Source organism: Chinchilla lanigera, unplaced genomic scaffold (genome assembly GCF_000276665.1).
Source record: "Chinchilla lanigera isolate Chin_1 unplaced genomic scaffold, ChiLan1.0 scaffold00065, whole genome shotgun sequence".
Taxonomy (NCBI): domain Eukaryota; kingdom Metazoa; phylum Chordata; class Mammalia; order Rodentia; family Chinchillidae; genus Chinchilla; species Chinchilla lanigera.
The window spans coordinates 13,026,957-13,039,671 of record NW_004955466.1 but is presented as its reverse complement, the minus strand read 5'-3'; the positions used below and the strand labels follow the sequence as shown (position 1 = coordinate 13,039,671).

General features: G+C 40.9%; 1 protein-coding gene across 5 annotated transcripts in view; it reads right to left on the bottom strand.

The window, feature by feature from the left end:
- Daam1 (dishevelled associated activator of morphogenesis 1) overlaps positions 1 to 12,715 on the bottom strand; it is a 174,927-nt gene that overhangs the window by 89,812 nt on the left and 72,400 nt on the right. For all 5 annotated transcript variants that reach the window (XM_005399226.2, XM_013521989.1, XM_013521990.1 and 2 more), the window contains one exon: positions 10,370 to 10,587. In XM_005399226.2, the coding sequence (XP_005399283.1) occupies positions 10,370 to 10,552 (183 nt within the window). In that variant the 5' untranslated portion in view covers positions 10,553 to 10,587. The remainder of the gene's footprint in view (positions 1 to 10,369; positions 10,588 to 12,715) is intronic.

Here is a 12,715-nt window from a genome sequence, read left to right as displayed (position 1 = left end):
AGCAAAGGCTCACTAGTCGAGACAATTTTTAGCTTCTTACTACCAATGGCTTAGTGTCGTATGCTTTTCTTCCTTCCCGTAACAGTAGGCAATACAAACTGCACTCCACTTGCTAGACAAAGTCTAAGCTAAACCTAGATTTCTTACTCAGCTTCTGATACTCAATTAGAAACTCATTAGAGTGATTTTAACTTTTAATTAATCTGAATCACCAGCAGTGCTTCAGCTATCCAAAATAAACAACTCTGTTCTAAACATCTGAATCTTCTCCTAATAGCTACTCATTTGTTCAAATTTCCAGTTTTTAAATCTATAACCCACTGCAACATCAGTTGACAACACTAACTAGAAAGGATTTCCAAGCAGAGTTTTCCTAAATGAACGGTGGGACTTTGTCCCCTGGCCACAGAACTGGTCATAAAGGGACAGATGAATCAGGCACCCAGAGGACGACAGGAAGCTGTGGAGACCAGTTCTACAAGGGCCCTTCTCCATGACACCAGCACTACTTGTGCCAGCCCCAAACCCTCCCACACCCTCAACAGACTTGTGTGGCAGCCCATCTGACACATTTAAGCTTTAACTGGGTCAAAAGACAATCTAGCACAATGAGTCTCTTCTCACAATGTAGCTATACATTTAGTTATTTTACCCTGTCATAGATGTAGAGAGACTTTTAAGAGTAGAAAATAATTCCTGATCACCATCACACTTTTAATCTGCTCTTCTTCCTGCAGGCCACTGATGTTCCCATAATGACGAACACTGGTGAGTAAAGAGAGTGACAGCAGGTGGGTGGGGTGCAGGGATAAACCCAAATATATCACCACTACCTCAAGAATTACTCAGAATATAAGCCCAGCTGCTAAAGAAGCCATCAGTTCATACACTGTTCATGCATTCACTCAAATACTTACTGAGCATCTCATGTGTTGTGTTCCAATAGTTATCTTGCCAGCCAGCAGCCAGCCATGAGCATTTACTGAGCACCTATACTGGGCCAGGCACTAGTCTAGGCTCTAAAGAACCTGAAAACTCAATATAATACTGAGTGATATCTGTTCTTTGCAGGTGCAAAGGTATTCAAGTTCATAATGCATTTGACATAATAAATTTCACAAGAGAATAAATTCAAACACCTTGTTGAAAAGATGGCAAATGGCTTTCCAACTTCTTCTACTCCAATAAATGCCCAACTTTCCTGAACACAACCCACTGTATATTCTAAACTTTCTAACTCTGTATTTGGTTAAATTTAGTTCTTTTTTTTTTTTTTTTTTTTTTTTGGTTTTTCTCCGGTACTGGGAACCGAACTCACGACCTTGCTCTTGTCAGGCAGGAGCTTTTGCCGCTGAGCTAAATCCCCAGCCCCTGGTTAAATTTAGTTCTTAAATACTGCTGTGCGTAATGAAATAAACAGCTAGCAGCTTTAGGTTGTTTCCAAATCCATTTAAAACTGGATAAGAAAAAAACTGCAACTTTTTGAGGAATCTGGTTTTTAACAAAAAATTCCATCTACTCATCCATGAGGAAGAAAATCCTAACTAAATGAGGTAGCTTGTCCTGAGTGGCATCAAGGAACAGTATAAAATTCCCAAGGAATTCTGGAAATTGAAGCTTGTGGTGGGAAGGATTCCAAACACAGCAGGTAAGAACAGTTAGAACCAAACATACCACCCATGCCTTGGGTGCTCACTTCCGAAGGCCTAGACCACATCTGTTTTCTGAGAGCAAAGAGTGGTGTTTAGAGGATTCTCAGAGCATCAAGATACATTCTTTTGTACACCTCTTTGTACAAACTATCTGATCCTTCTAGGTACTACTAAAACATATTTTCAAAATTACTCTTGAAAGCATACCTAAGTCACACAACTTACAGAGATCAAATTATTCCATGGCCTTTAACACCTCTATAAGCTTACACTGGGACACGGAGAGAATGGGAAAGTGAGAGTGAGTGCCCTATGGTGACTTTGTGCACACAGGAGCCTAAAGGCTAAGTTACATGATCAGAGTTTAAATTGCAGCCAAAGCCAAGTATACGCCACTCACGGTCTCTTTAGGATTCCTGTTAATAGAAATCACCATGATTAAAGGGATTCATAGCCATTTTCTCGGTAGCGTTTAAATTCAGAGATGACTTTTTGGTGTTCCTATTTATTTATTTGGTTTATTTATTTATTTATTTGGTTTGTTTGTTTGTTTATTTATGGTACCAGGAATCAAACTCAGGACCTTGTGCTTGCCAGGCAGGCGCTTGTGCCGCTGAGCTATATCCCCGGTCCCTGGTGTTCCAATTTAATAACAAAGTTTTCCTGCCCCTCTCCATTTCAAATCTCTTTAATATAATACTGAGAAGTGTCTAGAAATAAATGATAACTGCTAGCAAGGTATCTAACATGAAGTCAAAATCCAAATTTAATAGCCTATAGAAAAAGACTCGAAATGATTGCGGTGAGATAAAATACAAATCTAAGACTAGAAGGAATAATCTTTGCCTTCGAGTTTTATGGATCTGTTCAGTGAATCAGAACACCTGAAATAAACTCACAAAATGATCCTGACCACGTTACTGCCTTTAAGCAGACAGGACTTCAACCAGTACAAAGAAACGTGTAATGCCCACTAGGGTGAAAATCTGCTCTCAACCCTATTTAGATTCTTAGAAGCAGTGCAATATTTTATTCAAAAGAGGCAAGCAAAACCTCTTATACCAATACTGCCCTGCGTCACAAACCATCAGCTGTTTTCAAGCCCAAAATGATTTGTTTATCATATTCTGGATTTGAGATCTTTTTGTCCTTGTTGCCTTTAAACTCACTGTATATTGGCAGCAGTTCACTCTTTGTACATGGGAATTTTAGCACTGTGCACATTTAAGCCTGTATCTACAGTTCCACTTTCATTTGTAATGTACTGCATATTTTCATACAGTTCCTAAGTATTTTTTAATGAATTCAAGTTAATTTATACAAAAGGTCATAGTGTCAAGGGAAGATGGACTCAATTTTTCCTTTGTCAATTTATTGTGTCCTTTAGCTGAACATAATTTTCTCTTTCAACCTTTATAGGTTTGTCAAATAAAAACAAACCTCATGGAAACAACAATTTTTTCCTTCATCAGATTCTGATTTTGGCTTCCAGACAAGTACTCTAAAACTATTCTAGACATTATCTTTGAAGTCTTTATACACTCTGGTTTCTTCAACATAACTACCAAGCAATGTTTCATATTCTAATTAAAAAATAATTGGGTAAAACGATAGCTCCTTACATCCAGTTTTTCTTCTAATAGTTTAAAATTAATTGTTCTTACCTCCTAATTTTTTTTTCCTTTGAGACAAGGAACTGAATAGCTCCTGTAAGAGACTTTCTATTTTTAGTTATGGTGTTAGTGTAACAGGCAAGTTTTAAAAATTAAGAGATAAAACATGATGAAATGTTTTTGATTCTGGTGATGATGGAAGAATTTTGTTATTAAGGAGAGCTTAAAATGGTCCCAGTAACAAGAGAAATGATGTGGAGAGCTTGAGAAAACAGGTACTAAATTCTCATGACTGGCAGAGGAACAAAATTTGTACACTGGTGAATTTTTAAGACTGACTTGAACTCCTCTAATTCCTTTCACACCAAAACGACTTCACAATGTATTGTGAAACAAAGTGATCATTAATGTAGATTCCCAAGTAAGACTGTCTGGCACAGTGACTGTAACTCTTCTAAATCTGATGTGTCAACTAAACTCTCTCCTTCCCACTACCTTCATTTCTCAAATTTACATGCTGGGGCTGGGGATTTAGCTCAGTGGCAAAGCACCTGCCTGGCAAGTGCAAGGTCGTGAGTTCGGTTCCCGGTACCGGAGAAAAACAAAAAAACAAACAAAATCAAATTTACATGCTGGTTACTAATGCTGAGAATGTTCTCAGTACTCAGTGAAATTGGCTTATACTAATTATATCTATCTATGATTATATTTTTAGGATATAAATCCTACCTTACAATATCCACTATTATTACACTTCCCATGAAGTTTTGACTTTCTTTGATCATCTTTAATTGTATAAATGATGGTTTTGTGAATAGTAGTAGATCTCAATACATTTCTTTAAAATACTTTATATTTTTAAAAGGTATAACATTATGTTTTTCAAAACAGAATCATTTGTCAAATAAATAGAAGACTAAGAATTAGATCTGAACGAAAACAGATTAAGCAGAAAAAAGTTGAAAAATGGAATTGATAACACTTCAGGACTAGACATATATGGTTCATATTATATATTATTTCCAACTAGATATAAATTCACAGTGCTATATTATAAATGAAAGTTTCCCCTAAAAAGTCCATGAAGCATATACAATAAGTGTGCTATAAGAAATTTACTGTAACATACTTCAAAAAAAATAACCAGACTTTGTTTTCAATCTGTATTTCTCCTCTAAAATTTTACCAGGAAAAAGCAGTGGGACATTTTGCCTATTTCACAGGGTAAAACAGCTGAAGAGGAGAGAAACTGTAAGGAGATACGAATTCCTATACCACTGTTGCTGAGGGATAGCTGGTAGGAAACTCCAGAGAAGAAAGAAAGGAGCTCTGGGTAATTCTGTCTCTCTCTTTTCTATGTCAAATTTAAAAATATCCAAAGGAGACTTGCCACAAAAAGGGATCTCATCTCAACCACTGAACTTAAAGGAAATCATGTTCAGAATCTATCCAGGAACCACACTATAGGTGGGACTACACTTACCAACACCTCACAGACCTGCACAGAGCAATGGCTATTTCTGTAAATGTAACCAGGTCGAAGACAAACAGGAGATATAAATGTACTAAATCAACAAGCCAACCATTCTGACGCACCCTTTCCAGGTCTCCTCCCGGAGTCCCCAGTCCTGCCCACATCCTATTTTCATGCTCCAGCCAAACAACTTTCATTTCCTGAAGCCTGCCTTCCATGCTCTCTACACATCCCAGCATCCATACATGCAGTTCTCACTGTAACGCTCTTTCAACTCCTCTTTGCTGGGATAGTTCCTATTTTCCCTATCTCACATTAAATGTCACTTCCTCTGGAAACCTTCTAGGACCCTTCACACTAGCTTAGGTAACTGCAGGAGTGGGTGCCATGAACAGCATCCTCTGTGCCCAGCAAGTCTGGAATTAACTGAGAACTAAGCTAAAGAATTGAGCAGATGGAGTTCAATACCCTCCTTGTACTCATGAAAACAGCACCGGGGAACCATGCTTCCTTCCACAGAGGGCCTTGGAGACCTCCAAGCTAAATGAGACACTGACCCACCACTCATAGGAGGCCACCCGCACAACGGTACAACTCCCCACAGGGCTCATGCCTGGGACACACATGGCACACAGGGTCACAGACTGCATGTGTTCTGGAATGAGGAGAACTGGAATGAGGAGAACTGCATGTGTTCTGGAATGAGGAGAATAATGAAACAAAGAAAGGGCGAGGCACTGAGCAGTGCATACTTCAACAAGAAGGACGGAGTGGAAAGAGGCCAGGAGTGTTATTCCAGTAAAAATTTCTCTTTGTGCAAAGCAGGGATTAAAGCATCTTCCCTAACAAAATACACTGCATGAGCGGCCCTTCTCACAGCACTTGGTCACACTTGATCCGAGCGCACACCAAGGAGCCAGCCTTCCCTGGTAGACCTTCAGCTCCACAACATCATCAAGGGTCCTGTTGTGTTTACTCAGGACTAGTACAGACTGGCACTTAACCCACACCCAGAATCATCAATCAGTAGTAACTGGCCATGCTCTGTCCCTCCCAAAGGAGAAATGCTACTGCTACTGCTGAGACAGAGCAAGGGCAATGAACAGCACTGTCCTGTCTAGAACTCTCAAGTAGAGAAAACCTAATTAACACCTTTAAGTGCTTAGATTCTTTGAAGGAAAACAATACAGCTGAACTTTTTTTTTTTTAAGAGACAGGGTCTCACTACGCAGTTCAGGCTGGCCTTCAACTCACTATGTAGACCATGCTCACAGGATCTTTCTGCCTCAAGCCTTCCAACTGCTGGGATAGTAGGCGTGTGTGTGCCACCACACCCAGCATGTGAATCTCATCTTAAGGAACCAGTGCTAAGTCTCAAAGTGCTCATGTTCTTCCTTTTGACTGAGGCAGGGGCAGAGCATACAGGAATGAGTATCTGAATGCTCAAAAGGCAGAACCCACATGGTTAGTAGAGACTAAACAGATAAAGTTTGATTTGTAAATAGCTCAAATAATTTACAATTTGTTAGCAGGAAATTCTTTCTGACAATTCAGACAAAAAAAATAACCCTCAAGTTATAGTCCTGTAGGAACTACAAAACAGCTCTAAAAAGCAGCTGGTTAATCAATTAGGTAGAAATGAGTAAGACTTAGTGTTGGCAAAAGTGTGGAAAAACTGAAGCCCACATATGTTGCTGGTGGAGACATAAGATGGTACAGTCGCTTTGGAACAATTTGATCGTTCCTTAAAAGTTGAACACTTTATTCCCTTAGGATACAGCAATTCCACTCCTCAGTATACACCCATAGGAAGTGAAAGCCTGCTTCTCAGCAAAAACTTGTACATCAATATTGACAGCAGCACTATTCATAATAGCTAAAATTGGCAAATCTTAAATGTCTATCAGTGACGAATGGCTTTTTAGAATGTGTTACAGCCATACAGTGGAATGTTATTTGGCAATTAAAAAAGGAAACAAAACACTAGTATGTGCTCCAATGGATCAACTTCAAAAACAGGATGCTTTTCAGGTTGACGTTGGGTTTGGTTTGGTTTGACCTGAAACATGGTGGTGGCTTTCACCTTTATTCACCATTAGAAAGCTATCTGGGCAGAACAGTTTCCAGAGCTGAGCACTTACTATGGGTTATAATGTCAACCAGTTATATAACCAGCTAATAACATTAGCATTAAGAAAAATAGGCTTGTAAAGTCAATTATGAAAGACCATACATTGTATGATTCCATTTACATAAACTGTAAATTCTACGAGAACAGAAAGGTGATTAAGTAGTTGCCAGGGAATGACGCTTTATGGATATGAGGACTGTTTTTTAGGGTGATGAAAATGTCCTAAAACTGATCTTGATGATGGTCACACAATTCTATGAATATACACTAAAACTCCTGAGCTGCACACTTTAAATTGGTGAATTATATGGGACATGAATCATGTCTCAATAAAGCTACTGGTTTAACAGATACACAAGATGTGAGACTAGGTTCTCCAGAAAGCACTACGGCCTAAAACTGGGGTAATTCCACTTCCCCTGCCCGCCTCAAGAAGTCTGCTACAGGACAAGGCATACTTTGGTGGTCACTTTCTTTAAAGATTCACCTGGCTATCCAGGTCCTATCCAGGCTTGCTTTATTTATGAGAAGATAAGGTTGCAGCAAGCCATTTTCAAACAAATTCATTTGATATCACATTTTAAAAATATCAAAGAAGTAGCACATCAGAGGAGGCCCAGGAAACTTGCTTACAATAACCAGCTCTCACGAGATGCTGTCCAACAGATGCAAAAAGGCCTGCAAGTAAGCCAGGACTCACAGCGGCTCGCTCACAGCAAGCATATCAGCTTCCAAGAAAAGAAAAAACCTGGGATATCTGCTTAAAGTTGTGCCCAGAAAAGACCCCGAATTTTCTCCCATCCTTCCTGCTGCACATGGGTGCAGGATGTAATGTACCTACTAGGTCTGCCAGTCTATTTAAAGAACTTATCCTTTTTAGTATTCACACAACCTCTCTCAGAAGATGGTATTATCTCCACTCAAATAGAACCCACCTTGAAGGAAATTTCCTTGGGCTGAAGGCCTTGCGGCTGGCAGTGATGTCTGATGCAGAGCCCAGACACTCTCTACCACTGCTCCCTCTCCTGTACGTGGGCAGAAGCAGAAGCTCTTCTGCAAGCGCTCAGGAAAACCCGGAGCAGAAGCTTACAGCAGCTTGAAGCCCACCTCTCTTGCCTCTGGAAGCTAGAAGGATTTGTGGTCTAGGTCTGTGAAGTCAGGAGCAGACAAAAATCCATCATCACTCACCAGGACAGACACAAACCTCAAGATAATTTGTTTTCCAATGGTTTTGGCTTAAAGATCTGGTTTGTCATTTTTTTAAAAGAACTAACAGTTGTAGGGAATTTTCATACAGAATGGGCACAGGGCATTTGGCAGGCACAAACCCTGCCCAGTGGGTCCTCTGCCATCAAGGTCTTTAGCTATCAGCGATACCTATCTCCTTAGGTTGCCTTTCGGTTTTAAAGTACTGTACTTTAAGTGGAAAATAAAACCAAGCCTGTAAATGCGTCTTTATTGCCCTTCTTGACAGCTACTGTGGTAGATGATTCACTACCCCTCCCTGGGAGAGGAGTGTGTCCTCCACCCACCTCAGTGACCTCAGGCGAGGCCAAGGGACTTGTGGTGCCAGTCCCTACAGAAGACAGACACCTCCTAACCCCATGATCTCAAGATAGCTCTGTGATCTGCACTGACAATGAGAGAGACACAGGGGCATGTGTTACTCACAAGCCTGAGGTTAAAGCTGGCTAGTGGGTTGCCATTTGTCTTTTCTCTTGGGCGGAAGATGGTGAGGAATGAGCCAAAGCTGACCCACAGTGGAGCTGCAACACTAGCAAGAGATGAGTCTGTACTGTTGTGAGTACTGAGATTTTGCACGAGCCAGCTTAAAATGGCACAGCCACTAACTCTGATCCCTGCACCTCTCTGGCCATCAATTCCTGCTGATGGGTCGCTTCCTCTAGAAAGTCCTCCCTGACCACATACCTCAGCACCCCATCCAACACCTCATAACACACACACACACACACACACACACACACACACACACACACATCTATGCAGAGGTGTTCTGGGCTTACTCCGGTGGCGTAACACCTCCCTCATTACTGATCCCATTCTGCTACTGAAACTATCACATCTGTGGGCCAAGTTTTAGCTTTCCATCTTGAGTCATTTCATCAAAACATAAAATAGAGTTCTGCATGAAGCAGCAAGAGAAAGGGGATAGATTCCTTAAATACAGAAAATATTGAATATTTAAGGACTATTGCAAAGTACAGACATGTTGTCGCAAGTCACTTTTTTTTCCAGCCAATTTTGGTTTGAAAATGAGCCTGTTACTTCACTGATGAGACCAGAAGGCAAACATCAGCTTCACAGGCTCTATCAGACTGACTCATCTTTTTGATTTGTAAGAGAACTTTGGTCTATAGAGCTTCCATGACACAGTCACCTCCAAAACATTCCAGAAGGGCAGCACCACAGCCTACTTTCTTAACTTAAGAATTAAAAAAATGACAGTACTCTCCAGTACCTGTTGAATAGTCTGGTTTGATTAGAAGCCAATCCATTATAAAATGTCAGCAGCATCAAGAGAGGACTCAGAACTCATGCAATGGCCAGGCATGATGACGCACACCTGTAATCCCAGTACTTAGGAGGCTGAGGCAGGAGGATTACTGTGAAGTTGAGGCCATTACTGTGAATCTGGGCTACAAAGTGAGTTCCAGGCCAGCCTATGCTGCATAGTGAAACCCTGTCTTGCAAAGACACACACACACACACACACACACACAAAACGAACAAACAAACAAAAAAACCCCAAAACTCCTGTAACATGTACTGAGCACATTTATGTGCCAGGCACTGGGTCACTCCCACTGTGGACTGTTCTCATTTAAAGATTAGGTCAAACCTAGGAAGAGGTATGTTTTTCTCTACTTTCCAGAAAACAGGCTCTATACTTAAGCAGATAAAGAGCAGTAATTTGAACCAAGATCTTTCAGTCCCTTTAAACTATGCCACAATGTCCTCTAAAATAGAATGGAAAGAAATACCACTTGGGCAATGCCTGGAAAGTGAAGGTGGTGAGTGCACCTAGATCTCTTGATGAACAGGTCCCACATGAGACACATCATCTGATTTGAGGGTATGTGTTCAAAAATATGATAGGATCTATAAAAAGTTTCCCACAACAGTTATTATTCCAAACCTATCATTAGACTAAATAATGATACTGCACTTAAGTATTAATGTCTTTCACCAAAGGATCAACAATAAATTGGCAAGTATAACTAATTTTTAAAAAGAAGTTAATATACACTGGGAAGGGGACAGAGGATCACTGGAGAATCCCAGAAGGTATAAAGTAGATGAAGGAATTATGTATGCACACACACACAGATTCAGGGTGAGATTAGGACAAATTAGGAAACAGCACTACCTGAAGGTCAAAAGTGCTCCACTCACTGACAGCCCAGCCCGCCAACCCCTGCCCACCCTCTCTTCTCTCTCCCTGGCTCCTGCCAGCGCAGTACAGATGTCTGCAACTCACCACAAGCTCACTGAACATGACGTCTAGCTCCTCCACAGGGGGCATGGGCAGCGCTGGCTCCATAGTCTGAAGCGCAAAACTGCTATCATTTCGCAGCCGATACGTGATTTCTGGGTGGTCATTATTCCGGAAACAGCAAAAGATAAATGAAATCCCCCGTCCACCTCTCTTCCTTGGTGCCATGGCTGAATTCTGTTGTTTCCTGATGTGACTAAGCTCTGCGAAAAGAGGACATGGCATGGTTAAGCATTCAACAGACAAAAGAACTATTTAAGAAGTCAGAGTCATTACCACCAGATCGTGCTGGTGATAAGGTGTGGACACTACAGGAAATAGAGGACACTCTAGAAGGGGCTGGAGTCCAGCTGGGCAGTGCCTTTGATCCACTCGCTGAGCCAACTATGTGACTTGGACAGCTCCACTCCCGGACATGCACCTTAGTCACATCGAGCCACCGGCTCCTTCTTGCACACGAATTTCTTCACTCACCTATCTGCTTTGCTCTTGTTTCTCTCCCAGCAAAAATGACTTTTGTCTCTTTGCCCCTAGGAGATCTCTTTCACCTTCCCTAAGTGGAATTAATTATACTGTGTGGATGCTAACTAAGGTTTATCTAGCCATCCCAGGAGGGGCCACATTCTGAGTTCCTTACCAGGTGTCTTCCTGTTAGACCTTGCTAACTCGGTGTGTGCACCTGTGTGTTTATGGGCAGGGGAGGCTACCTCAGCGCCCTCGGTGACGACTGCTGTACTGAATAACTCAAGTTCATGTCAAAACAGGAGACTTGTTAGAAGGGTTCTGCGATTTTCAAACAAAAAAGATGAAATGAGTTCAACATGATCACACAATAGAATATTACGCATTCATTAAAAGAATGAGGCGTTTGTATGTAGATAAAGAAAAATGTTTGAGATGCCCTAAATACAGAAACTTTAAAATATGTACTCCTGTAGTATATAATATATACAGTACAAGTTTTAAAGAATGTATTATATATTTATGAATATATACAAAAAAGTGTTAACAGCAAGAACCACAAAAATAAAAATGTAACATGGCCTGTAAACCACTGCTTTGCTGGAAAAATCAGGTCCTGGCGTTCCTAAACTCAATGTCAGTAAAGAATGAGGCCACATTTAAAGTGAAAGAAGACGATTTATTTGAAGATGGGAACGGAGGGAGAGGCAGATGACAGGCAGCTACTCAGACCAAGTAGGGAGAATTCAAAAGCAAACTGCTTCTGGGACCTGGCCACCAGGTCTTCTTATAAGGTTTCTTCTTCCGCTGTAGGCTCCCGAAATCTGATTGGCTCCCTGGCTTGTCTTTCACCTTAACCTAGGATTTTTTTTGGACCTTAGGACCTCTCCCAGTCCTTTTGTGGAGGGTAAGGAGGGTAAGATTATGGGTGGAGACCTTAAGGACAGGTTACTTAAACTTAAAAATTAAGGGGAAGTTTGTGATTCTCATGTTAATCATGCTATTGGGACCTTCCCAGAGCTAGTTTCTTTGTCTTTGTCTTCCTAATTGCTGGAGTCTAGCTGTCTCTGTGCTTCTAATTGCTGAAGTCAGGCTGCAGAGCTCAATGTTGTCTATTAATTTCTAATAAAGTTCAGTGAAGCCTTTGCCCTACCTTTTCCCTCCTTATGGGGTCCCCTGTCCCTACAAAAGCAGACAACTGGAGGCGTAGGCATTTTCACTTATACCCTTCTGAATTTTCACTACAAAAGTATGTGTTTAATGACTGTAGACTTTTTAAAGCTGAACTCTATGTACTGTCTTGGAAAAAATCCCCAAGCAGTACTGTCAAGTGAAAAAGCAAGTTGAAGAATGATGTCCATAGTATGATGCCAGGGAGTCTTTAAAAAACAATCTCACAGAATTAAAAAAAAAAAAAAAAAAAAAACCCAACCCTTTACAAGTAAATGCACAGCAAAAGGTCTGGAAAGGTACACAGCAATTTCCTAACTCTCTAAGGGAAATGAGGTTGGGAAGAGGCAAGAAATAGAACATTCCTTTCATGTTACTCTTTTAGTAATGGGTATATAGTCAGGTACAATTTCTGTTAACTTGTAATTTTTAAAAAGAGACAGGGTTAAAAGAAAAGACAGTGGATGTATTGGCCCTTCTAGGATTGGAAAGAGCAAAGGAGGAGAAACACACCTCTGGAGGGAAGGTAGAGCAGGAACAACACAGTTTCCAGGCAGGAACTGCAGGGAGTCAGACTACATAAAGTGGCTGATGAGTCTCAAATGATCCCACAAGCAAGGGTCAGAAACAAGCCTTCCTTGCTCTTCTCTTTAAAAAATAGAGAGGGAGAGAGGGAGAGAGGGAGAGAGGGAGAGAGGG